We start from the raw sequence: 27072 nt of genomic DNA, 5'->3' as shown, positions 1-27072 counted from the left end.
TATACCAGGTGAATAAAAAACAAGAAGAAAAGTTAGAAGTATAACGAGAAAACCACTGACTAAATCGAAATCAGCGTTCAATTTCGATTATGCCGTGTGATTTTTGTGGAATTTCATTAGAGATGTCGTTTTTTTCCCGATTTTGACAAAAGTGGGAAGGCTATACCCTTCCCACTTTTTCATTTTTGGCCAAATTTCAAATTTTGCTTGAAATACATGATTTCGACTCAGAATTGAATGCAAATCACGGAAATCAAGTTTATTTTTCAATTGGCCTTGAAAATTTGTATTTAAACGTTAAAAACCGTAAATGATGTTGGTGCGCTAACAGCGCTGTTTTCGTTAATTTTCAAAACGGCTGGTTTAACGAGAAAACCAATGACTAAATCGAAATCAGCGTTCAATTTCGATTATGCCGTGTGATTTTTGTGGAATTTCAAGAGATGTCGTTTTTTTTCCCGATTTTGACAAAAGTGGGAAGGCTATACCCTTCCCACTTTTTCATTTTTTGCCAAATTTCAAATTTTGCTTGAAATACATGATTTCGACTCAGAATTGAATGCAAATCACGGAAATCAAGTTTATTTTTCAATTGGCTTTGAAAATTTGTATTTAAACGTTAAAAACCGTAAATGATGTTGGTGCGCTAACAGCGCTGTTTTCGTTAATTTTCAAAACGGCTGGTTTAACGAGAAAACCAATGACTAAATCGAAATCAGCGTTCAATTTCGATTATGCCGTGTGATTTTTGTGGAATTTCAAGAGATGTCGTTTTTTCCCGATTTTGACAAAAGTGGGAAGGCTATACCCTTCCCACTTTTTCATTTTTTGCCAAATTTCAAATTTTGCTTGAAATACATGATTTCGACTCAGAATTGAATGCAAATCACGGAAATCAAGTTTATTTTTCAATTGGCCTTGAAAATTTGTATTTAAACGTTAAAAACCGTAAATGATGTTGGTGCGCTAACAGCGCTGTTTTCGTTAATTTTCAAAACGGCTGGTTTAACGAGAAAACCAATGACTAAATCGAAATCAGCGTTCAATTTCGATTATGCCGTGTGATTTTTGTGGAATTTCAAGAGATGTCGTTTTTTCCCGATTTTGACAAAAGTGGGAAGGCTATACCCTTCCCACTTTTTCATTTTTTGCCAAATTTCAAATTTTGCTTGAAATACATGATTTCGACTCAGAATTGAATGCAAATCACGGAAATCAAGTTTATTTTTCAATTGGCTTTGAAAATTTGTATTTAAACGTTAAAAACCGTAAATGATGTTGGTGCGCTAACAGCGCTGTTTTCGTTAATTTTCAAAACGGCTGGTTTAACGAGAAAACCAATGACTAAATCGAAATCAGCGTTCAATTTCGATTATGCCGTGTGATTTTTGTGGAATTTCAAGAGATGTCGTTTTTTCCCGATTTTGACAAAAGTGGGAAGGCTATACCCTTCCCACTTTTTCATTTTTTGCCAAATTTCAAATTTTGCTTGAAATACATGATTTCGACTCAGAATTGAATGCAAATCACGGAAATCAAGTTTATTTTTCAATTGGCCTTGAAAATTTGTATTTAAACGTTAAAAACCGTAAATGATGTTGGTGCGCTAACAGCGCTGTTTTCGTTAATTTTCAAAACGGCTGGTTTAACGAGAAAACCAATGACTAAATCGAAATCAGCGTTCAATTTCGATTATGCCGTGTGATTTTTGTGGAATTTCAAGAGATGTCGTTTTTTCCCGATTTTGACAAAAGTGGGAAGGCTATACCCTTCCCACTTTTTCATTTTTTGCCAAATTTCAAATTTTGCTTGAAATACATGATTTCGACTCAGAATTGAATGCAAATCACGGAAATCAAGTTTATTTTTCAATTGGCTTTGAAAATTTGTATTTAAACGTTAAAAACCGTAAATGATGTTGGTGCGCTAACAGCGCTGTTTTCGTTAATTTTCAAAACGGCTGGTTTAACGAGAAAACCAATGACTAAATCGAAATCAGCGTTCAATTTCGATTATGCCGTGTGATTTTTGTGGAATTTCAAGAGATGTCGTTTTTTCCCGATTTTGACAAAAGTGGGAAGGCTATACCCTTCCCACTTTTTCATTTTTTGCCAAATTTCAAATTTTGCTTGAAATACATGATTTCGACTCAGAATTGAATGCAAATCACGGAAATCAAGTTTATTTTTCAATTGGCCTTGAAAATTTGTATTTAAACGTTAAAAACCGTAAATGATGTTGGTGCGCTAACAGCGCTGTTTTCGTTAATTTTCAAAACGGCTGGTTTAACGAGAAAACCAATGACTAAATCGAAATCAGCGTTCAATTTCGATTATGCCGTGTGATTTTTGTGGAATTTCAAGAGATGTCGTTTTTTCCCGATTTTGACAAAAGTGGGAAGGCTATACCCTTCCCACTTTTTCATTTTTTGCCAAATTTCAAATTTTGCTTGAAATACATGATTTCGACTCAGAATTGAATGCAAATCACGGAAATCAAGTTTATTTTTCAATTGGCCTTGAAAATTTGTATTTAAACGTTAAAAACCGTAAATGATGTTGGTGCGCTAACAGCGCTGTTTTCGTATAATTTTCAAAACGGCTGGTTTAACGAGAAAACCAATGACTAAATCGAAATCAGCGTTCAATTTCGATTATGCCGTGTGATTTTTGTGGAATTTCAAGAGATGTCGTTTTTTCCGATTTTGACAAAAGTGGGAAGGCTATACCCCTTTTCCCCCTTTTTGGCCTATTTTTTTTTTGTTTTCGTTAATTTTCAAAACGGCTGGTTTAAGAGAAAAAAAAAAAAAATAAATCGAAATCAGCGTTCAATTTCGATTATGCCTGTGATTTTTGGGAATTTCAAGAGAGTTCGTTTTTTCCCGATTTTGACAAAAGGGGGAAGGCTAAACCCCCCCCTTTTTTTTTTTTTTGCCAAATTTCAAATTTTGCTTGAAATACATGATTTCGACTCAGAATTGAATGCAAATCACGGAAATCAAGTTTATTTTTCAATTGGCCTTTGAAAATTTGTATTTAAACGTTAAAAACCGTAAATGATGTTGGTGCGCTAACAGCGCTGTTTTCGTTAATTTTCAAAACGGCTGGTTTAACGAGAAAACCAATGACTAAATCGAAATCAGCGTTCAATTTCGATTATGCCGTGTGATTTTTGTGGAATTTCAAGAGATGTCGTTTTTTCCCGATTTTGACAAAAGTGGGAAGGCTATACCCTTCCCACTTTTTTGCCAAATTTCAAATTTTGCTTGAAATACATGATTTCGACTCAGAATTGAATGCAAATCACGGAAATCAAGTTTATTTTTCAATTGGCTGGCCTTGAAAATTTGTATTTAAACGTTAAAAACCGTAAATGATGTTGGTGCGCTAACAGCGCTGTTTTCGTTAATTTTCAAAACGGCTGGTTTAACGAGAAAACCAATGACTAAATCGAAATCAGCGTTCAATTTCGATTATGCCGTGTGATTTTTGTGGAATTTCAAGAGATGTCGTTTTTTCCCGATTTTGACAAAAGTGGGAAGGCTATACCCTTCCCACTTTTTCATTTTTTGCCAAATTTCAAATTTTGCTTGAAATACATGATTTCGACTCAGAATTGAATGCAAATCACGGAAATCAAGTTTATTTTTCAATTGGCCTTGAAAATTTGTATTTAAACGTTAAAAACCGTAAATGATGTTGGTGCGCTAACAGCGCTGTTTTTTTTAATTTTTTTTTCAAAACGGCTGGTTTAACGAGAAAACCAATGACTAAATCGAAATCAGCGTTCAATTTCGATTATGCCGTGTGATTTTTGTGGAATTTCAAGAGATGTCGTTTTTTCCCGATTTTGACAAAAGTGGGAAGGCTATACCCTTCCCACTTTTTCATTTTTTGCCAAATTTCAAATTTTGCTTGAAATACATGATTTCGACTCAGAATTGAATGCAAATCACGGAAATCAAGTTTATTTTTCAATTGGCTTTGAAAATTTGTATTTAAACGTTAAAAACCGTAAATGATGTTGGTGCGCTAACAGCGCTGTTTTCGTTAATTTTCAAAACGGCTGGTTTAACGAGAAAACCAATGACTAAATCGAAATCAGCGTTCAATTTCGATTATGCCGTGTGATTTTTGTGGAATTTCAAGAGATGTCGTTTTTTCCCGATTTTGATAAAAGTGGGAAGGCTATACCCTTCCCACTTTTTCATTTTTTGCCAAATTTCAAATTTTGCTTGAAATACATGATTTCGACTCAGAATTGAATGCAAATCACGGAAATCAAGTTTATTTTTCAATTGGCCTTGAAAATTTGTATTTAAACGTTAAAAACCGTAAATGATGTTGGTGCGCTAACAGCGCTGTTTTCGTTAATTTTCAAAACGGCTGGTTTAACGAGAAAACCAATGACTAAATCGAAATCAGCGTTCAATTTCGATTATGCCGTGTGATTTTTGTGGAATTTCAAGAGATGTCGTTTTTTCCCGATTTTGACAAAAGTGGGAAGGCTATACCCTTCCCACTTTTTCATTTTTTGCCAAATTTCAAATTTTGCTTGAAATACATGATTTCGACTCAGAATTGAATGCAAATCACGGAAATCAAGTTTATTTTTCAATTGGCCTTGAAAATTTGTATTTAAACGTTAAAAACCGTAAATGATGTTGGTGCGCTAACAGCGCTGTTTTCGTTAATTTTCAAAACGGCTGGTTTAACGAGAAAACCAATGACTAAATCGAAATCAGCGTTCAATTTCGATTATGCCGTGTGATTTTTGTGGAATTTCAAGAGATGTCGTTTTTTCCCGATTTTGACAAAAGTGGGAAGGCTATACCCTTCCCACTTTTTCATTTTCCAAATTTCAAATTTTGCTTGAAATACATGATTTACTCAGAATTGAATGCAAATAGGAAATAAAGTTTATTTTAAATGAAAAAATTTTAAAAAAAAAAAAAAAAAAAAAAAAATTTTTTTAAATAAAAAAAATTAAAAAAAAAAAAAAAAAAAAAAAAAAAAAAAAATTCAATTTCGTTAGATGTTGATTTTGTGAATTTCAATAGATTTTTTTTTTTTTAAAAAAGGGAAGAAATACCCCCCCCCTTTTTTTTTTTGCCAAATTTCAAATTTTGCTTGAAATACATGATTTCGACTCAGAATTGAATGCAAATCACGGAAATCAAGTTTATTTTTCAATTGGCTTTGAAAATTTGTATTTAAAACGTTAAAAACCGTAAATGATGTTGGTGCGCTAACAGCGCTGTTTTCGTTAATTTTCAAAACGGCTGGTTTAACGAGAAAACCAATGACTAAATCGAAATCAGCGTTCAATTTCGATTATGCCGTGTGATTTTTGTGGAATTTCAAGAGATGTTTCGTTTTTTCCGATTTTAACAAAAGTGGGAAGGCTATACCCTTCCCACTTTTTCATTTTTTTTGCCAAATTTCAAATTTTGCTTGAAATACATGATTTCGACTCAGAATTGAATGCAAATCACGGAAATCAAGTTTATTTTTCAATTGGCTTTGAAAATTTGTATTTAAACGTTAAAAACCGTAAATGATGTTGGTGCGCTAACAGCGCTGTTTTCTTTAATTTTCCAAACGGCTGGTTTAACGAGAAAACCAATGACTAAATCGAAATCAGCGTTCAATTTCGATTATGCCGTGTGATTTTTGTGGAATTTCAAGAGATGTCGTTTTTTGCCGATTTTGACAAAAGTGGGAAGGCTATACCCTTCCCACTTTTTCATTTTTTGCCAAATTTCAAATTTTGCTTGAAATACATGATTTCGACTCAGAATTGAATGCAAATCACGGAAATCAAGTTTATTTTTCGAATTGGCCTTGAAAATTTGTATTTAAACGTTAAAAACCGTAAATGATGTTGGTGCGCTAACAGCGCTGTTTTCTATAATTTTCAAAACGGCTGGTTTAACGAGAAAACCAATGACTAAATCGAAATCAGCGTTCAATTTCGATTATGCCGTGTGATTTTTGTGGAATTTCAAGAGATGTCGTTTTATTCCCGATTTTGACAAAAGTGGGAAGGCTATATACCCTTCCCACTTTTTCATTTTTGGCCAAATTTCAAATTTTGCTTGAAATACATGATTTCGACTCAGAATTGAATGCAAATCACGGAAATCAAGTTTATTTTTCGATTGGCCTTGAAAATTTGTATTTAAACGTTAAAAACCGTAAATGATGTTGGTGCGCTAACAGCGCTGTTTTCTATAATTTTCAAAACGGCTGGTTTAACGAGAAAACCAATGACTAAATCGAAATCAGCGTTCAATTTCGATTATGCCGTGTGATTTTTGTGGAATTTCAAGAGATGTCGTTTATTCCCGATTTTGACAAAAGTGGGAAGGCTATACCCTTCCCACTTTTTCATTTTTTGCCAAATTTCAAATTTTGCTTGAAATACATGATTTCGACTCAGAATTGAATGCAAATCACGGAAATCAAGTTTATTTTTCGATTGGCCTTGAAAATTTGTATTTAAACGTTAAAAACCGTAAATGATGTTGGTGCGCTAACAGCGCTGTTTTCGTTAATTTTCAAAACGGCTGGTTTAACGAGAAAACCAATGACTAAATCGAAATCAGCGTTCAATTTCGATTATGCCGTGTGATTTTTGTGGAATTTCAAGAGATGTCGTTTTTTCCCGATTTTGACAAAAGTGGGAAGGCTATACCCTTCCCACTTTTTCATTTTTTGCCAAATTTCAAATTTTGCTTGAAATACATGATTTCGACTCAGAATTGAATGCAAATCACGGAAATCAAGTTTATTTTTCAATTGGCTTTGAAAATTTGTATTTAAACGTTAAAAACCGTAAATGATGTTGGTGCGCTAACAGCGCTGTTTTCTATAATTTTCAAAACGGCTGGTTTAACGAGAAAACCAATGACTAAATCGAAATCAGCGTTCAATTTCGATTATGCCGTGTGATTTTTGTGGAATTTCAAGAGATGTCGTTTATTCCCGATTTTGACAAAAGTGGGAAGGCTATACCCTTCCCACTTTTTCATTTTTTGCCAAATTTCAAATTTTGCTTGAAATACATGATTTCGACTCAGAATTGAATCCAAATCACGGAAATCAAGTTTATTTTTCAATTGGCTTTAAAAATTTGTATTTAAACGTTAAAAACCGTAAATGATGTTGGTGCGCTAACAGCGCTGTTTTCTATAATTTTCCAAACGGCTGGTTTAACGAGAAAACCAATGACTAAATCGAAATCAGCGTTCAATTTCGATTATGCCGTGTGATTTTTGTGGAATTTCAAGAGATGTCGTTTTTTACCGATTTTAACAAAAGTGGGAAGGCTATACCCTTCCCACTTTTTCATTTTTGGCCAAATTTCAAATTTTGCTTGAAATACATGATTTCGACTCAGAATTGAATGCAAATCACGGAAATCAAGTTTATTTTTCGATTGGCCTTGAAAATTTGTATTTAAACGTTAAAAACCGTAAATGATGTTGGTGCGCTAACAGCGCTGTTTTCTATAATTTTCAAAACGGCTGGTTTAACGAGAAAACCAATGACTAAATCGAAATCAGCGTTCAATTTCGATTATGCCGTGTGATTTTTGTGGAATTTCAAGAGATGTCGTTTTTTACCGATTTTAACAAAAGTGGGAAGGCTATACCCTTCCCACTTTTTCATTTTTTGCCAAATTTCAAATTTTGCTTGATATACATGATTTCGATTCAGTATTGAACGAAAATCACTTAAATGAAGTTTATTTTTCTATTGGCCTCATAGTTTTTTTACCAGACGCCAATACAAAAAAAGTGGAGGCGCTAACAGCCCCTTGCTTTCATTTATTCGACCAAATTATACTTTTTATTTTTTACTATTTGTAGAGTAACTTACTGAAGTACAGGATCCTGCTCACGATTCGACTTACCAAAATCTACAGCTGTGTCAACACAACTCACCGCCATTCAACGCGTAAAAGACGAAAAAAAACAAAAAAAAACGTCGTTTTTTACATATTCCGGTGTCCTTCGTCCAGCAGGCTTTCACGGGGGAATATCTTCTTTTAAATACACGATACTATTGCCAGAAAAATCTTTTTTTTTTAGATTACACTTAGCTCTCCATCGTCACCAACAATGGTAGAAGGAAAAGGCGGAGATCCGTTAGATACACTATGTTTTAATGTTATTATGTTAATATATTATGTTAATTGAAATATTTAGAATTATAATTTTAACCTAGCAGGGTTTGAACCAAAACTTCAACCAACAAATATGAACCAATTAAGAAAGGAACTTCCAACGAGGAGTTGAAACCGTTTTATTTATGACATCAACTGGTTAGCGGCGTCCTCCATTTCTGCTTCATGGTTGTATAAAGCAGGCGGAAATGCAACATTGGGATCGTAGCTCCATTTCGGAAACACACGCTTGTAAAGGTTCATCATTATTGTATCCTGTGATTTGATCTGGCCGTCAAATACACATTTCATGTGGCCGTGTGTTCCAAGTGGTTCTGCAGAAAAGGAAAAGATTAAAACGACTATGAAAAATAAAAATTCAATCCATTACCTCTGATATGACCTCGTCGACCATATTTCGTCCTTAGTTCAACTGGCTTAAACCATTCAATGTCTTCGCGGTTAAAGAACATAAAACGGAGGACGGCCGATTTGCGGTGTACTTTAAAAGGTGCTCCGCTCAAGACAGCTCGTTTAACTGTAATACGGTCAGGATTAACAGATAAAACTGATCCAGTCGCGGTCATAATTTGGCTTCCATCCTTCTTTTCTCGAAATACTAGGACAGACGCAGGCGGAAACATAATTGGAGCATAAAGAGTTGCCACTACTACCGATTCCGGTCGAAAGAACCTCTCGTACTATTGAAAAAAAAAAAATGTAAAAAAAAAGAGTAGAGTATAAACAAGAAAACGTACTTTATGCTTATTGGCTGCAGTGTGTTGACTAAAAATAGGGGATGCGGCATACCGACGATATCCGCAATGAAAGATCAACCTTTCTTTCGAGGGAATCGCCTGTTGATCCCGAGTATTTTTGAACCTCTTTAAAACGAGATTAATCACACTCATTTTCTGTTCATGAGGTAACATGCCAACTAGTGCCAATGGATAGCCAGGTTGAAGACCCGCTGGTAAATGGCTCGGTACATTCTTGACATGAACTCTTACGTACCATCCAGGCTAAAAAAAAAATTAATTCAAAAGAAATTCTTAAGCCTACTAGAAGTTTATCACCCGAGCTGGTGACAGCCAGGGTTAGTCACCTTAGCTCCAGTCCGCTCTTCTTTCAAGACTCGCTTTCGAGTACGCTGAAAATTTTGAAATTGGAAAGTTCTAGAATAGTCCATAGGTAAATTTTCTTTCGGATCCCAAGGCGACGTACGGAAGGATTTCAGGCCACGATATTTCTGAAAGCGTACTTTGGCCAAAGTGTCACGTGGTGTATCAACTTCATCGGGAAAAAGCTCATCCTCTCGGGCTTCTGCAATTTTTATCAATTATAGTTTTTTACTGTATGGCTTACATTAGTTTTAACACATACCTTTAATTCTTTTTAGATCGTTTTCTTCATCAGCGAAATTAACTTTCTTGTCATAGACATGAGTATCTCCGCCTTCCATTTCCACGGACTCCATTTCGTCTTCTTCATCTTCTTCCGATGAAGTTCCGCTTTCATTATCATCATCTTCAATCATATCTTCACAATCGTCTTCACAATCGTCTTCCCAATCGTCACTGTCGTCTTCTTCTTTTTCATCTTCTTGGTTGGCATCATTATCATCATCTTTGATCCATGCCGCTTGATATTCCGATGTACCCTTTGGGAATCGCTTCTTAATTTCCATTTCTTCGTTATCTTCTATCTTGCCATCTTCCAAAGTTTGGCCATCCATTTCTTCTTGATAGGGCCAAGTCTGCTCGCCATTCATGGGATCAGGATCGTTTTCTGATTTCAGCGTTTCCTGGAGAGAGGGATTAGCCTCTTCGAGGAATATAAATTCTCCTGGATTTCTTTGGACTTCGATTCGTTCCATTTGAAAATCCCCCCATCCCGGTATATGAACTAGGCCATTTACATTTAAAGGTTGATATCGCACATATCCATCAACAATTAACGTACCAACCGTTGGATCATCCAGACTTTGTTTGAAATTTACTTCTTCACAAAGAAAATGGCATCTCATGTTTCTTTGGTAAACTGGTCGTTGTTTTTGCGACCCTATTTGATGAAACAGCCTCAGTGCGTCACTTTCATTTTCAATTACCTGAAGCTTCTCTACAGGAACCATCTGATCTAGCTGTTTTAGAAGAAGTTTTTTATAGTCATTACGTTTCTTCGCAGAAATCGCATCGATGTCGTTAACAACAAAAATTGGAGATGGAAGCCCTTGCGCCATGATGGCTGACAGTAATTCTTCGCCACTACTGTCAAACCCTAGCACTCCTTCATTATTTGTTGAATGTGACACACAGCTGTCACTGTCAGATGGAGGTGATACAAGGAATATAACACTATCAACTACTTTACAAGCATCTAATGCAGCATAAAGATCTCCAGGTTGGGGGATTATCAAACTGAAGTTTTGCCTAAAACGTGGTATACTAAAAAAATAATAACAATTACATTTCTGAAGAAAAATTGCAAAAATTAATTTAATTACTTTATGTGCATTATGTTGCAGCCTGTAATCTCCACTTTGGCATCAGCATCACACTCTTTCATTTGTTTCAACAATTTTTGCAAATTGGCAGATTCTCCTATTGGTATAATTGCAGACAGAAAAGGGGCTGAATCACTTCCCCCTATGGCCCTCTTTTTGGCCAGAATATCTTCTCGTTTCTTGGATCTTAACTGGTTGGCTTTTTTTCTTCTTTCATCACGTTTTAATTCTTGATTTTTCCGCTTCGATATTAATTTAACATGAACTCTACCTGAAATCAAAAGTTTCAGAACGTCAGCTTTATCACAAAAACTGTAAACTTCAGTACTCACCTTTGTTGTTCTTATCAATTTCACTTTTACTTCTGTGCCTGCCAGTTTTATGCGATTTATTTTGTTGTTTCAAAAGACCAGGTCTGTGTGAGGCTTGTTCACCTCCAGCCATTTTACTAGAAATAGTCGTGGTTTCAATGCAAGACTGATTGCGATTTACTACGTCTATGTCTGTCACACACGTGGATAGTGGATACAACATACAATACCATATGCAGACGACACATTTTTACTACGCAAATCCTCACAAGATGGCGGTGCTCTACAGTCTGTGCCCAGCAACAAGTCATGAATAAAAGAATAATTGAAAATCAATTAATCATGAATATGAGGATATCTTTATTCATTATCATATTCATATCATCGTGAATTCATGATTCATAAATTATAATCATTGAAAAATAAAAATAAAAAAATTGTAATTTCACAAAAATAATGGGGGGAGGTGGGGTTGTAGTGTAGCCTAAGTTGGTTCCATATGTCTTGCTGCAGACTTTGCTTGACCAACATATGCACAACTGTGTCTCCCAACCAAGGAAACAAAGAAAAAAACTGTGTCTTATGTTGGATCAAGCAAGTCTGCAGCAAGTTTCGGCTATCCCCGCCATGGTGACACGACTTTTCCTCTACTTACACGAACCAAATGGAAAACCCCTTTACGGTAAAAACGTTACACTGCCTACACATTTTTTTCCTAAACTTTTGAAATTGTAATTTACTAGCCGTTTTTTTGCACGTTGAGAAATACTAGTACAAAATACAAATCACTGAAATTTTTTCAAAAGATACTGTACTTAAGAATAATGTTACTAAGGGTTTTGAATGCGTCGTTGAAGTGACTTAAAAATGCATCTAATTTTAAAATTTTACTAGTTATTAGTTTTTGATCAAAATTGACTTTCACCTACTTAAAGCCATCGGTCTTCTATCACTTTTGTAGCTGATCCTGGTTGCAATATTACTATTCTAATCGGCTCCGACACGCTTTGTCACCGCGTTATGTCGAATACGTTATATTACTCTTCTCGCTAAGAAACTGAATCTGAAGTTCTAGATTCCAAATCAACATTTACTGTGGAGACGGATTCTTTATTTTCATCAAAAATCAGCATAATTCTCGCTTTGTTTTGTCATCGCATTGGCTCTTGGGTCATCCACTAAAACCGAAGTTTCCTAAATACCAGATTTCGTTAGAGATAGTGTTGCCAAAAAGAAATGATACAAGTTTTAGATTCTTCTAAAACCAAAAATTTCGATTGGTACGGGACAGCAATAACTAATGCAAAATTTCCCGTAATACGCAATATAAAGATTTTATTACTATTTTCTGCAAGATTATCTTTGCTAGAAGACTTGTTCACTCTTATTTAATTCCCAAGTAACCACTGCTTTCAAGGCTGCATGCGAATAGCGCCGTCGACTCGAACGACTTCTCCGTTCATCATTGGGTTGAGAATAATCGATTCTACCATCATCGCATATTCGTCTGGTTTGCCTAAACGTTGTGGAAAGGGCACAGTTTTTGCCAAATATGCCTGAACTTTTTCCGGCAAGGACTCGAGAAGAGGAGTTTTGAATAGTCCAGGAGCAATGGTGCAAACTCGAATACCCTAAATAAATATCAAACGGATGGCTGAGCATTTTATACATTATCCACAGTAAGCTCTCAGAACGTTACCTGAGAAGCGAGATCTCGTGCGATCGGTAAAGTCATTCCAACAATGGCTCCTTTACTTGCAGAATAGGCAGCTTGCCCCATTTGACCTTCAAAAGCAGCCACGGATGCAGTATTAACTATCACTCCTCGTTGGCCATCTTCGTTCGGCTGATTCTCGCCAATTAGGCCAGCAGCCAGACGAATAACGTTAAAAGTACCAACAGTGTTTACCATTAACACTCTGGTGAAATCTTCCAGCTTGTGTGGGAGGTTTTTGTTAAAATTGTATGTTTTGAAAGCAACACCAATGCCTTCATTTATGAAACATTAGGCTTTAACTCTATAAACTTTCAAAAGAGAACAAGTACCTGCACAATTTACTGCAACATCAAGCTTTCCAAACTTTTCCTTGGTAATTGAAATAGCATTCATAACATCTTTTTCAGAAGAAACCTAATATGAAGGAACTTGTAGTTACTGCCACAACTAATTTCTACATCTGATCATTTCTTTGCATCAATTTAATTTAAATCTATATTTTTGCCTTACATCTGTTGGAGCAAAGATGACATTCCCTGACATGCCAGCAGCTACTTGTGATCCTTGGGAGGTTGGCAAGTCGCACAGGACAACCTGGCCACCTTGGCGGACAATTCGCTGCATAACATGAGTTTAATAATACAAGGTTACCTTCCTGAAGGCCTAATAAAGAAAATAATTTATACCTCAACAGTTGCCCGGCCCAAACCTGAGGCTCCACCAGTCACTAGTGCAACAACACCCTGTTAAAGAGCAGCATTTAAATGCAGGAGCAAAATCATGTTGAATAAAAGCACTACATCTACATGACCACAAAGATATCCTACATGTAAACTCAGAAATTGATTTACATATAGATTCATGTGTGACAGATCATTTTACTTAAAACTATTTTAAAGGTAAAGGGTTTAAAGGTGTTTTACAGTAGGCTATACTGATAAAGGAATGGTGGTTTACTTTCAACATTTTGTGAACGAAATGGAGAGGTTTTTCGAGTTACACAAGCCTTATCTCCGCACAATGCCGTGGAATGAAGAGATTAGATGTAGACAGCAGACGACCACACGTCTTGCATATGGCAACACAAATTTGCTCCAAATGTATCGAACTCACAACTCAGCTTTTAAACGCTTTAAACCGTCACTTCAAGCTGGTAGGTACCCCCATCCCGCGATTAAGCTGTTGGGCTATAGAAAAGATTATTGCTATTCGTTAATAAAATTCGTTTAAGCTATTCATTCAAATTATTGGCTATCTCTTAGTGGTCTTTTTTCAAAATTTATCCCTTTTCCCTCATTGCTATCCCGTACTCTGGCGGGAATATCAACAAACGATGGCAGTGAGCCCGTCGAACGGAACTTCGACAACTCACATAGCGCAATATGGCCCTCTGGTACCTTTATCACGGTATTAGAGATTGGAACAACATATGAACACATAGTTTTGTCTACAGTTTGACAGCTGACAGCGAATCTAAACGCGCTGCGCCATAGCCAATAGATTTAGCAAATAACTTTAACAAATAACTTTATCAACTAGCAATAACTTTTAGATATCGTAATAGCTTAGCCGGAGGAATGGGCTACTTTCCTTACAGAGGCAAGGTGATAGACAAAAAAGTGGGGTTGGTACTTTAGTCACTGAAAACTTGCCATAGAGTGGATAGTCTCTGTTGAGATACCGACAATGATATTTTAAACAAATGAAATCTCAATTCGAATGGGACTTGATTTGTTGAAGGCCGGTTACGTAACGACGACAAAAGGGAAATTGTGTTCTGCAAATAATGATGAATACGAATCTAAAATGCCATTTTCTATGAAAACGATAGTGACCTCCGAAATCAAGGTGAAAAACGCACTAGCATCGTATTTAGCAAATTAATCCACGAATAACGGTCAAAAGATGGATACCTGATGCGGAAACCTTTTGCCAAATCATTCGATTTTTAGAAAACTATTTTAGGGCCAATGACCGAGATCGACCGACTTTAGCAACAATGCCTAGGTATATAAGGCCATCGCAGTCTTCTTTTTTATCAAATATCCTTTGAAGCCTCTAAATTATCATGAAGCTCTTATCACTGGTAATAACAGGATTGGTACTGGTGTTGCTGATATCCTTGTCGGTTATGACGAGCGAAGTTACTGAAAAGATACTGCAGAATACCGTTGCCAACGAAGAAGCCCCCCGTCAACACAAACACATCGCAGGCACGTTCTTTGTTATTGGTTTCATTGCAGCTGTCTTTTGCTAATAACAAATTTTGTATAGCTAAATTTCTGTGTCCTTCGGAAGCCTGTTCACCCAGATGTGGAAAAGGTTATCACTGTATGAAAGGCCAATCACCAAAGGAACCACCTTGTTATTGCATGCTGGACTCGGATATGCCATAATAAAAAAGGATCCAATTCCGTAGTTCAAGCAGATTGATCATGATGGCGTGCGTAAGCTCAAAATGTAAAACACTTTTGAGAAACTGATGAGATCATCTAATTCTTTCAACCACAATGTCCACCTGGTTTCTATTGATAAGAGAATGCGTAAAAAGTATTTAATAAAATTCGTGAATCACAATTTGTGGTTGAATTTCGAATGGCGAAGTAAATTTGGTTGTTAACGTACTTGTGAAATGAAAAGTCACGTGCGGCACACTTCCTGCATGCGTCATGACGCTTGATGGGTAATTCCAGGATACGACGTGAAACAACCGTCAATGTGATGACTCATTGTTCATCCACCCATGGCTGTAACTAGAAAACCTGTTTAAACTTTCCGGTATCTAAAATCACTTTAAAATATTGGAAGTTCAAAATACTATAAAACAGGCTTACTAGATCGAAATTAATATTCAAACATATTTTTTTACTTATCGTAGATGCGACGAACATCAGTAGGAAGATAGGCGAGGATGAATTTTAATCAATTCCAGACGGGATATCCTCATTTTTAGTGATCGGCCCTTTTCCCACTTGCTTATTGGTTGCAATGGGTGTTATAATTAGTTTTTTCTTTTTCTTTTTTTTTTTTTTGCCGTTTTTTATTTTGAAAATAAATGAGAAAGATGGGCGGAGAAAAAGGAGGGACAGAGGAGTGGTCTGTGGCCGTAAGGCAATGGATATAGTAGCCAGAAACCAGTCGTAGAACAGTGAACTTGGTTCTCGGTAGCCACCGTATTTTCTAGCCTTTAAAACACAGACTACACAAAGCTTCTTTTGTTCAGTAGCTCTCACTTCTCGCACTCGTAAACAACACTTGGCTTTTTGCTTCGATCCGAAGGTAACTGTTTTATCCTGAAACTGAAAATTTCCACGTGTTTTTATTAATAACAGAACGTGTCTGGAATGTCTTCTTTTGCAATGCCAGTAAAGCTTGTTGAGTTGAAAAATGGCGATCAAAACATCTATTGTGATGGTGTTTATGGTATGTCTTGCTGGCGTCCACTGCCATACTTATTATCTGGGTTCTTGTCCTCGCGTTGATCCCGTCAACGATTTTGACATGTCAAAGGTAAGACCTAAATATAATTATTTCGTTAGAAGCAAGAACACTAGTTTAACTTTGAAAATGGTTTGATCGATATGACGTAGTTTCTCGGACGCTGGTACGTCATCCAAAAGTTCTCCACTGCTTCCTCTTGTTGGACGTATGACTTTGTTCGCAACAAGACTGATGATTCGCTGAAAATTGTCCAGTCACGCGACCATGTCGCTTTGGATACGGTTGGGCTTGACAACAACTATCGCTACACAGGGACTCTGGTATGTTCCACACAAAAAGGTTTCTTTGCCCTATTGTTATGATTTTATATTATTTCTGTTTCCGGTAGGACGTCCCCGACTTGAACCGGCCAGGCTTTATGCGTGTACGTTTTCCAATGAGTAAGAAATTTTCCTTTGAAAATTAACAAGTTTGAAAAAAAGGCAACATGAATAATTTTTTAACTTGTACTTTTACCTAAAGGTTTAGCAGGCAAGGCCGATTATGTAGTTTTCTCAACAGATTACGACAACTACGCAGCCATTTACAGTTGTCAAAGTATTCTATTTGGCCATCGTCGTTCCGCTTCTATTCTGTCTCGTCGCCCGACCTTGGATCAACCGTACATTAATAAGGTTAGTTAACTCTTGTTTAACAAGATACTTAATATAATCTCCTGGGCAATAATAGACGTTTCCTGCTTGATTCATGAGGCTAGCCTTAATTTAATCTTTTTTTCTCATAACGACAGATTCGCACAAAACTGGATAGCTTCGGAGTGGATCCACACGATTTCTCAATTATTGACCATACTGATTGCAAGACACTCCCATCGACAAGTCTTCTGAATGTTGAGGTCAACCAAAACACCTTCAGTACCGGAAATGTCATCAACGTCGCTAAGGACGTCGGGAAAACCGTTGGTACGATTAAGTTAAATTAACCGCGGGGACAGGTTGATGATTTAATGCTTTTGAGAATTTCCAGATTTCTTTGCTCAATTCCTATAACAAAAACTAACACTAATTAATTAACCCATTAATGGTATCAATAATAATTTAATGTACGGTATTTGCATTTATTCATTTCTAAATTTAGAAAAAATGAGGATAACTTCAGAAAAACTATGGGAGCTTTTTTCGTTGTTCACTTTTTAACTTTCCTTAACAACGGGGTAAGTTGACCGGGTGGAGGCAAACTTACACCGGTGAGGGGCTCATAATGTGCATGGAAAAACAAACTTTTTTGCTACTGTGTTAGCAAATATCCTAACGTAATAGACGAGAAACAAATCAATGACAAAGACAACTACGAAAAGGCTTCGCTTTGACTGGTTATCATATTTTTTAATTTAAACTGTTAAAATAGAACGAGGGTAAAGAAAAAATATTGCGTTAGTTTGGACACGTCGCAAACGTTTGAACAGGATTTTTTTCCTGGGCGAATAACTAATTTCCATACGACCTCGTACCGCTTACTTGACATTACAAGATTACTCGATAACTTAACTACCCTCGTATTGCTTCCCTTAATTTTAGATGCAATCAACCCAACGCTAATTCTGTTTTTCTTTCTTTCATTTATAGTGAACGGCGTTGTAGATGTTGCCCAAGGAGTTGGTACCATTGTCAATCGTTTAGCCAATTCTACAACAACCAATAATGCCGTCGCCCCAGCAGGAAATGCTAACAGAGACGTCGAATTTGTAACCGTCGGAAATCGCCCGAATGAATCCGCCTTTTTACGAAGAATCGAGGAAAATTTTTAAGCTCCACGAAATATAATATTACCAGTTACTCCCCTTATTCCTGATTCACGTTTATCAATCGTTCTCAAAGCGCCTTTTTAAAGCGTAATGCGCTGGACGTAGATAGTAAACACCAACTTAATTACCTATTCATTTTTTTAAACTAGACTGTTGCTTTTTTTTTTTCAAATTTCACTCATCAACTAGTCTTCGTGTAATCCATTGTAACTGAAATAAATTCGTGCAAACAGATTGACTCTCGTCATTCCCCATGCACAATCCACCGGATGTACGGCTACACCATTCAATGATCGATTTCATAACCTATTCAAATACTAATAATAGCGATTGAATATGTACCTTATCCACCACGCGGAGAATAGAGGCCTTGCGAAGGTCACAGAGTTTATTTTCTCTCGTTCTTTATGTAGATTGAATTCCAACCTAAAGTGTACAAAAGGGACAAAGCAATTTATTTTTGAGTTGCAGCTATCATGTTTGATTTTATATAAAGCCTATTACCGGTGAATGTTAGCTCATCATTCTGTCATTCGCGTTGTCCTGGTAAGTAAAGCAGCCGCTGGCTCCTAAGCTTGATTCCACATTCAGGATTTATCAGATAGTTGTCGCCTGAAGTAAGTTTTGGTGATTTAAATTGTGTTAATTTGTTTAAACAAACAAAAAAGCAGAACTTGCCACCACGACAGCTTTTCCTCATACTTCACAGGGCGAATTACGATGCAGATTCACGTGTTATTCTTCATCGCCTTTCTGAATTTAGTGCGGATGAATCGTGCGGATGATTACGGTTGGGGAGAGGTCATTAACTTACAATCGGAAACACTTTGTTAGTCATGATTTAAATTTCCTTTTTTTAAAACAATTTTTTTTCGCAGTGCCCAAAAGTCAATCCCGTATCCAACTTTGATTTCAATAAGGTAACTGACCACACCCATGATGACACATAATGAATCGTCCTTTCCTTTTTCTACGTTTTACCATTGTGATTAAATTAAAATATCACAATGGTGACAAAACGAGAAGCGGAAGAGGAATATTCTAATGTATATTGTTTAGTTTTCCGGCCTGTGGTACGTGATCCAAAAATTTGACTTGTCTTCGCCGTGCTGGACATATTATTTCGTCAACCAGAACGGCATACGAAAGGTCATCCAAAATCAAAATCAGACGATAAATGAGCGCGAACCGGAAAAAACGCCAGGCAACATAGGAACTCTGGAAATCGTTAATGCCACTCAACCTGGCTTTATGAGCGTTCGATTTTCTGACAGTACTTGAAAACAGCTAAAAAAATCAATGTTTCTACATGAAAACAAATTTTTCAATACGTATCAATATGCAGATATACTTGGAAAAGCTGATTACACTGTATACTTTACCGACTACGAGAATTACGGAGCGATTTTCAGATGCCAAAAAGTCTTGTTTGGTCATCGCAGATCGGCTACCATTTTATCCAGACAGCCGTATTTGACGCCGTCGCTTCGCAATCAGGTAAGAAGTCAATTGAACTAAACTTCTAACATTCGTCATCTAGTAACACGAAGCTCGTCGTATTGCGATTTACAGGCTCGCGCAAAACTGATAAGCTTCGACATCGATATCAGCTCCTTCAAAAGTGTCGATCCCATTTTTTGCAAAAACCCAAGGGGACCTGCCGGTGAAACTTTTCCCGACGAAACAACACGCAGGAATGGTTTTGGCCAGAGAACTGAGCAGCGAACCTAGAAGCAGTATTGTTATTACCTACCCAAAACATAATAGCGTTAAATACTTATCCTTCTGTTTGTAAAAGTTTGGGGATCGGATAAATAACATTACTTGATAATTTTCTGTCTATTCCATTGTCTGAATATTTTTCAGTACAAGAAAATCCAGAAGAAATCGAAATATTAAGGGTGCTCTAAGCGAGGAGGGAATATCTGGAACACGTTTAATTTAGGCTGGTGCTATTTAAAGCGGTTAAAAGCGAATGAAGTTCATTAGCTATAAAATGATCACTACTTTCGTTTGGAATGCGGCGAAGGCATTCCACTAACAAAGCAAGAGTTTTAGCTGTAGTCGGTTTTGTCTCCGGGGCAGCACCTCTGGTGTCTGATGATAATTCACTGAGCCATGCAGTAGTCGTAGGACTCAGGGCTGATGTATCACTTGGCTTCAAAACATCTTTGAGTCGCCTTCCAGCAGCAACAAGAAGTGTTGAGCCAAGTACTTCATCGGAGCCAATAGACGGTAGCACTTCGTGGGCTAGATGATCCATATGGTTGACATATAGAAGGTCTACGTACTTGATTCTTAGCTCGTCGACATCCACATTCCATTCGTATCCTAATTTCACGGCTTGGTTTACGTAGTCGAGAGCTAAACTCTGATTATGTTCCTGGTTTTCACAAAGAGATTAGAAGTCATAGTTTGATTTAAATGATTTTTCTTTTGCCATTTTTTCTTCTTACCATATATTCAATGGCTTTACTGATAACCTGCTTCAAAAACTGCAAGCGGTTGTGTACAACAGTTGGATCTGCCTCTTGCGAAGGGAGTGGAGGATAGCTGTGAAGGTCTTTGAAAAAAGCGGATCTCCCCTAAAATGGGAAGAGGTAGTAAATCAGAAGCTCTTCACACTATTCCAATTCTACATATTTACCACTCGTTGATCAAAAAGAGAGAAAACATGCACCCCTTTGATTTCCAAACTGGCGACAAGATGGAGTGTTTGGGCAAGTTGATGATGCAACAGAACCAAATCAATATTGATCAACCGATGTCGAATGGCTACTTCTTGCATTGGAGTCGCACCTTCACACGTAGGCCAGATATCGTCGTAGCGAATAAAAAGCGGTGGCTCGATTTCACATGACATGGCAGACTGTAAGTTGAGCATAAACTCATAAAATTCACGAGGTTTTAAAAGGTAGTTATCCACTTACCGAAGTTGCGGCATCTAAAAGTTTCATGGTTATCTCCAAGAAAGGAACTGCCTGATCGGAGGAAGGCAGGCTGATTTTACGTGACGCAAAACTTTTAGGCAGCCGTCCCGTCTTGTCAATTAGGATCGCCAAGTCTTGAAAAATGGGAAAGAAAGACATGGACCAAAGCGTGCGACATATTCCTGTAAGAATTTATAAAGGCTATCAAAAATACAATGTCAAATTGAATTTTTACAGGGTTGCCTACCATGGCGTAAAAGATTTGAACGGATAGGCAAAATAGTTTCTAAACTTCGCTGGAGTAACTTCATGTGCTTAGGATTCCTGACCCACATGGCTGCGTATTCGACGGCAGCATTCAACAAAATAACATCATGTTGCTATATAATAAAGAAATATTAAGACTGATTTGTTATAATCTACGACATAAAAACGACTTACCGTGCTGTATGGTAAATGTTGGCTGAGGTCACGAAACAGGTCTAGGATTTCGCATACACATTTGCTTAATATTTGGAATAGTAAAGTACTGATATCTTTATCCCGTACCTTGGATGACACTGGATTCTTCCGAGGTTCCTACAGATAATTTATCAGCTTCAGGCGCTAACTCTGTATCGACATCGGTGATGGATTGATCAGAGTTTTCTCGTGTCTCTGCCGGTTCAAATATAATTTCCGCTTCAAGCAAATTCTGAGTAAGCCACCGGGCTATCAACTCACTAACCGCACCTGTCAGATTAAGTGTGTGAATCACAAAACGAATTTTTTCTGAGTAGTAGCGAAATATACCTCTTCCTTTTTGCAAAACTGACGCAAGCGAAAATTCTAATTTATCCAAATCTTCAACCACATAGTCGAGTTTTCGACTTTGCGCTTCACGTAGGTGTGCAGGGACGTAATGGATTAGTCGTGACAAATACGAAAGATCTTCAAGCTGTTTCGACAACACGTTCCATGAACAGAAGTCGATCGACATATCCTCCCAATCATTCATGGAGTCATCCATATTTACATCGGTATTCTCAGCACCTTTATCATTCAACTATAAGTGAAATTGTGAGGAAGGTGTGTTAGTTTCATTTATGAAATATTACGTGGCTTGATTACCCGATTAATTTTTCGCTTTTCAAATTCGGCCATGATGGAACGTACGACAAGTGCTGCACAACAAGCTTGTTCGAGGTTGCAGCTCTTCGAAAGTAGATGCTGAAAATTCTGCCACCAAGGAGAAGGAGAATTCCGTATTGCTAAAATTTTCAGACCCTAAAAAATGCAGAAAAGCATGTGCGTATGACTCAATTTGTTCAATGACACTGTCTGATTTAAGATGAATTCAAACCTGCAGAGTTGCACAAAATTTTTAGTAATTTATGAAAGTGTAGGAGGTTTGGCAGAGCTGGTGAACTAAGGTGTAGCCAGTAACCCACTAGCATGGAAACGAGATTTTCAGGTGAAATTGCCGATGACTTGAGGATTACTGCTAATTCATCCAAAAGATCAATATTCCGTGAAAAAATTGTCCCCCATATCCAAGAGCTTAAAGCTTTGCGATCATCGTGAGAAAGGGTAGGCTTGAGACGAACGCAATCCTCTGAAGTGCCATGGCTTATTGATAACTCGAAGGCACAGAGGAAGGCATGTATTTCAATTGCTGACTGAGAATTAGGCAGCTGTGCTGTGACTGTAGTGCAGTGTAGAACCGTCCGCGCTATCTCATCCTCATTTACATGAAGGGCGTTCGCAACATCCTTTGAGGGGAAAATAAAAAACTGCAAGTGATCTAGGTTATTGCGACTGTTTGCAATGTACTTACCTGTAAAGAAACGTTTGATGCACTGATGACTGTGTCATAATCAGGCGGCTGGCTTTGCATACTTTTCAAGTGGATGTAAAGACGGGCTAGCCTAGAAAGAAGTCGGATGCGGGACAACAGCAAACGGCTTTCAGCGTCTATAGAATCTGCTTTGCTATATTGTTTATGACTGACGATAGAATCCAAACACTTGACAAAGGCATGTGGATCTACAGGATGCCGGCATTCGAGAAGTAAATCTAAACCTTGGCTGACTATGCTCGCATGACGGATATCCATCAATAGATCAAAAGTCGTAGTACTAACACCGTGTAGTAGCTCATTACGTAACTGCTGCAGAACATGGAGATCGCGAGCTTTCTGGCTGCTATCACCTCTAAATATAATAATGAATCAGTTAGATTCTAAAGCAGACAAGACTTAAAGTAGGTTTACTTCAAGGCGCAATGGAATGGAACAACTACTTCTTCGAGTTTTCCATCCGGAGTTAAAAGACAGCATTGTAGTTGATCGTTATCGATCGATGAACCAGCATTTGTACTAATAAGCCTAGAATATGTGAACAACAATAATAATTAATAACTTTTGGTCGGGTAGACTTAAGCCGAATTACTTGGCGCCTTTGCAACAGTTAAAGGCAGCAACTCTGGTTCCTTGCTGAGGTGTCCATATTTCCAGGATGCCTCGTTTGGTAATATAAATCACCAAGAAACGAAACCATTCTTGGAGTAACGGGAGTCTCGTTTCCCGAACTCATAGGTTTGGTAGTTGGCTGGGCCATTTCTTCCCATGCTGCTATCCATGCACACTGGGCATCTCGGTAACCTTTACGTTAAACATTAAAAAGGAGGACGCGGTTCATTCTGCATGCACCCGAAGGAATGAATCTTCATAATTTTTTACCTTTCCACATTCGCACTGCAATTCCCCTGGGGAGGTCAATGAGTACCACTCTTCCCAAAGAGTCAGTAATAGCAGCTAATTTCTCATTTGGTGAAACAGACACCGATAACGCCTCTCTTAAAGAATCCGCCAGACCATATCTTGGGTACACTGGTGTAGCCGGCTCAGTTATTTGTTTATCTTTAGGTTTTGATGAACCTGAGTCAGTAGCTCCGCCACCCCAACCTAACCAGCCACTAGAAATAGAAAAGATTACTATCTGAATCACGTGGGAACAAGAAATTGATTTTTCAACTGATACCTTGTTTTGGAAAGTAATTTGGAAGTAACTTTGCTTGCCAATGCGTATGCAACGTCGGATAGCAAAGGCGCAGCCGATCCCTCGACAGCGTAATGCCAAGCACAATATGGTAGGCTTCCCAAGGAAAGAATTCCAGTTGCAACAGGGGGAGAATTATTATAGCGTGCTTGGAACCCTCCTGCAACCGAAGCCGTTACAAGGTGGTCAAATTGAGTTGGTGCGTTTGTGCCAAGAATGAAGCAATCATTTATTCTTCCCTGTTCTTGTAAGGAAAGCTTTTTATAGTGTAATGGGGGATGCTGGGAATGCAAATCGCCTATTCCATAAAGAGCTCTACCTATAATTATGAATGTGAACATTACAAGAAACAATGTACACAAAGGAATAACCAGAATTACCTTTAGCTATGTAGCTTCGGCATGCTCTTAGTGAATTAAATAGTCCTACACCTTCAACAACAATTACGATTTTTTGATACAAAATTGAAAGCTCCTGATTAGCAGGATTTGCAAGTGAACGGTGAAATTTGAGATGGTGAACAGGTTCATCATGGAATGCTTCAGTCATCAGCAGATCTCCGTTCTAAATTGTGTGCACCATGGTAAATGTGAGCTATCTATGGTACACAATAAAATGCCTTGTTTAACGTACCACTGTATACATTCGCACACATCCAGTATTGAAACCCAAAATAACACAGATCCAATCAGGCATTCCTTGGCTACTTTTCTGCAATGATTTAATTGGTACACACAAAACAGAGGTGATATTTTCCCTGCAAAAATTATAACATTTGCGATAAACCTTCAACATATGGCACTTCAATTGTAATTTAAAATACCCAATTCCATTTGATGTGTTTGATATGGGATATGTGAGATAATATCTTTGAACTTCTTTTTGGTTCTTTTTTTCCCATTTTGCTGAAATAATATACATGTTAGTTGAACGACTAAAAAAGTAAGAATTCAAAGCTATTACAAGACAACACAACATATCTGTCTTCATGGGTTATCACCAGGACTTCAGACTGATCAGAGACTGAAATTAAACAAGACTGGATCCAATTAGAAGAATTCTTATCCTCTTTTGATTCACTAGCATCATCAAAATCTGTTTTCCAAGTCCAGGCATCAACATCAGACCAGCGTTCGTCATCGTCTTCTAGAGATTTAAATCATGAAGTAACAGTTAATTACAAGGATAATGGCATTTCTCAACACTTGACAGAACTACCGTAAGCTTCTTGGTCAGGAAAAAGAATTCGTTTAATTTTAACTAGTTCGCTAATCGAAGAACGAAACTTAATTTCACATGACATGGTAAGCTTGGCAATGGTGAAAATTCTGTTTACATTTCAACCCGTTGACTGGCTAAAACTGAACAGCTGGGAAAGGAATCAGCTGATTACCATGCCATTCAAGCAAATGCATTAATTCTTAAAGTGGCGCTGATCCGTTGTGTTTGCCAGGTTTTAAGTAATTTTCACTTCCAGATGGTGTTTTTTTGTGTGTGTACGGCACATCGCACATGCAATCGCACGTTAAGCGTATGTTACCAATAGCGCAGAGCGTTTGACATGCTTTTATAGTACATCGTAATTATTATTTTTTTCTCTGTAAACCTATTTTGTAAAAACGTTCTTTCCGCTAGTTTACAAGGTTCCAAGCTCCCCCCCTTTTTGGCGCGTCTGCCTCATAAAGTTTGTTGTTGACTTTTCCTACACCATGCTTGCTGGTTGCGTAAAAGTTACCCTTTTATGACGCCTAACCGGCGACGCTGTCCATGGCTCTGTTCTGATGCGATATAGTGCCGGGAATAGTTATGAGACAGCTTTCCGATACTACTTTTTTCGGCAAAGTTCGGAGGCAAAAAAGCTCCGCGCTCTTTCGTTTCGCAAGATAGAATATGAAACCAATGGGCGTCACGTAATGGCGCCGTCAGAATCTTTCAAAGTTTAAGGGGATTGGCAAAGCTTGTAACAAGAAGGAACATGGGCAGACGAAAGGTGAAACATGCCTACAACATAAACTCTCCGTACAACATGTCCCGAAAAAAAACAAAACAAAAAACAAAAAACAAAACAAAAAAACACTGTATTGCTAGCAAAGTTCTTTCGGGACCAAAATAAATTAAATCCTACACCGGGTACATCTCTGACGGAGAATATTGACATCTCGTTTCTTGACTCAGTTGTAAGAGCTCGCCTTTTGTAAATAGAGAGTTCTAAATCAACTGCTCTTTTACTTGGCAATTCCTAACATAATAAAGATATAATGGAGCGTATACTACGCCAGTCAAGACACCATGGGCTATCCTATAACGTTTCTCCTATTTCCCAATGAAGACACTTTTGCGCTTACCCATAGAGAACATCTTGAAACCCTCTAAATGATGTTTGGGTCGATAAAAGTCTCGCCATCGTAGATCCGTGTTCCTTGAATACGGTTGTAGTTGGGAGTCGGCATGAGCTAAAGGACGGGGTAGTTTCCTCCACTGTGTGAATGATATTGGCAATCTCCGTCACCTCAGTAACACGAGTTTGATTCCGTCACGGCGTTTTTTTGTTTTTACTCTTTTTAATTTGGGCAACGCTTTCATCTATTCGTATTATTCTTTTCTTTCTTTTTGTCAGTAACTTAATATAGCTATCTCGTTCCATGACGCATTCACCGTTTTACGGGCTTATAGAAAGAATCGATTTCTTCTGCCTTACGCTTCCCTGCACTCATATTGTTACTATCAATAAACAAGACGTGACCTGAACTGTTGAGATTTGTTTTACCCCATTTGGCGCATCGTTTCCTTTCTTTTTTCTTTGTTTAATTTTTAAAAATTAAAATGGCAGATTGTTTGAAATTAGAAACGTTGGAAAATCATTTAATTAAGTCCCATTTTTACTTTCCATAAGGGATTCAAATTTTGTACTGTAAGGGTAAATGATCTATAACAGATTAAACAGTTGACTGTGCTAAATTTATAAGGTAAGTGCACAATCATGGAAAGTATTTTTTACCATCGCTTAGATTTAGCCTTTCTTTATCCGTTTCACTCTTGTCGCGCCCATGTTTACATCAATTTACGGTACAAAATTTATGAATTTTCATAATAAATTAGCCCTTTACTTCATCGAATTCCTGGCCACATGGTTTGTTAAACCAGCTCTTCATCATTTTA

General features: G+C 37.4%; 5 protein-coding genes across 8 annotated transcripts; 2 read left to right on the top strand and 3 right to left on the bottom strand.

Moving 5' to 3' along the window:
• Positions 1-8292: 8292 nt before the first annotated feature.
• On the bottom strand, positions 8293-11224 carry LOC116919062 (pre-rRNA-processing protein TSR1 homolog). The gene is made up of 7 exons (XM_032924930.2): positions 11005-11224; positions 10673-10943; positions 9553-10613; positions 9275-9492; positions 8928-9191; positions 8561-8870; positions 8293-8504 (listed from the first exon to the last, which is right to left on the bottom strand). The coding sequence occupies exons 1-7, from the start codon at positions 11204-11206 to the stop codon at positions 8314-8316; spliced, it is 2517 nt and encodes an 838-aa protein (XP_032780821.2). The 5' UTR covers positions 11207-11224; the 3' UTR covers positions 8293-8313.
• Positions 11225-12301: 1077 nt separating this feature from the next.
• LOC116919773 (3-hydroxyacyl-CoA dehydrogenase type-2) lies at positions 12302-13819 on the bottom strand. Its single transcript, XM_032925800.2, has 6 exons — positions 13658-13819; positions 13387-13443; positions 13211-13318; positions 13030-13114; positions 12683-12972; positions 12302-12614 (listed from the first exon to the last, which is right to left on the bottom strand). The coding sequence occupies exons 1-6, from the start codon at positions 13664-13666 to the stop codon at positions 12396-12398; spliced, it is 768 nt and encodes a 255-aa protein (XP_032781691.2). The 5' UTR covers positions 13667-13819; the 3' UTR covers positions 12302-12395.
• A 1919-nt stretch (positions 13820-15738) lies between these two features.
• LOC116919771 (apolipoprotein D) lies at positions 15739-18215 on the top strand. 2 transcript variants are annotated; one of them, XM_032925799.2, is made up of 7 exons: positions 15739-15979; positions 16072-16210; positions 16291-16461; positions 16530-16581; positions 16664-16815; positions 16932-17103; positions 17767-18215. In XM_032925799.2, exons 2-7 carry the CDS (start codon positions 16088-16090, stop codon positions 17946-17948), a joined length of 852 nt encoding a protein of 283 aa, XP_032781690.1. In that variant the 5' UTR covers positions 15739-15979; positions 16072-16087; the 3' UTR covers positions 17949-18215. The 2 variants fall into 2 exon arrangements, with proteins under 2 accessions (XP_032781690.1, XP_032781689.1); XM_032925798.2 differs by having other exon boundaries at positions 16067-16210.
• Positions 18216-18452: 237 nt separating this feature from the next.
• Positions 18453-19787, top strand: LOC116919774 (apolipoprotein D). 3 transcript variants are annotated; one of them, XM_045170611.1, is made up of 6 exons: positions 18453-18562; positions 18655-18746; positions 18824-18865; positions 19005-19218; positions 19291-19442; positions 19518-19787. In XM_045170611.1, the coding sequence occupies exons 2-6, from the start codon at positions 18666-18668 to the stop codon at positions 19674-19676; spliced, it is 648 nt and encodes a 215-aa protein (XP_045026546.1). In that variant the 5' UTR covers positions 18453-18562; positions 18655-18665; the 3' UTR covers positions 19677-19787. The 3 variants fall into 3 exon arrangements, with proteins under 3 accessions (XP_045026546.1, XP_045026545.1, XP_032781692.2); XM_045170610.1 differs by having other exon boundaries at positions 18465-18562; positions 18635-18746; XM_032925801.2 differs by lacking the exon at positions 18453-18562 and having other exon boundaries at positions 18569-18746.
• Positions 19766-25299, bottom strand: LOC116919770 (rab3 GTPase-activating protein non-catalytic subunit). Its single transcript, XM_032925797.2, is given in 22 exon segments — positions 19766-20328; positions 20402-20530; positions 20593-20814; positions 20876-21057; positions 21123-21255; positions 21317-21357; positions 21425-21607; positions 21668-21920; positions 21986-22114; positions 22116-22141; positions 22218-22626; positions 22692-23067; positions 23127-23240; positions 23305-23402; positions 23404-23516; positions 23595-23830; positions 23896-24232; positions 24294-24477; positions 24547-24670; positions 24737-24818; positions 24877-25059; positions 25132-25299. Coding segments are annotated over 22 exon segments (4086 nt in total). The 5' UTR covers positions 25217-25299; the 3' UTR covers positions 19766-19881.
• Between the last annotated feature and the right edge of the window lie 1773 nt (positions 25300-27072).

This window comes from Daphnia magna, linkage group LG3, assembly GCF_020631705.1.
Source record: "Daphnia magna isolate NIES linkage group LG3, ASM2063170v1.1, whole genome shotgun sequence".
NCBI lineage: Eukaryota > Metazoa > Arthropoda > Branchiopoda > Diplostraca > Daphniidae > Daphnia > Daphnia magna.
This window is presented reverse-complemented; position numbering and strand designations above follow the sequence as displayed.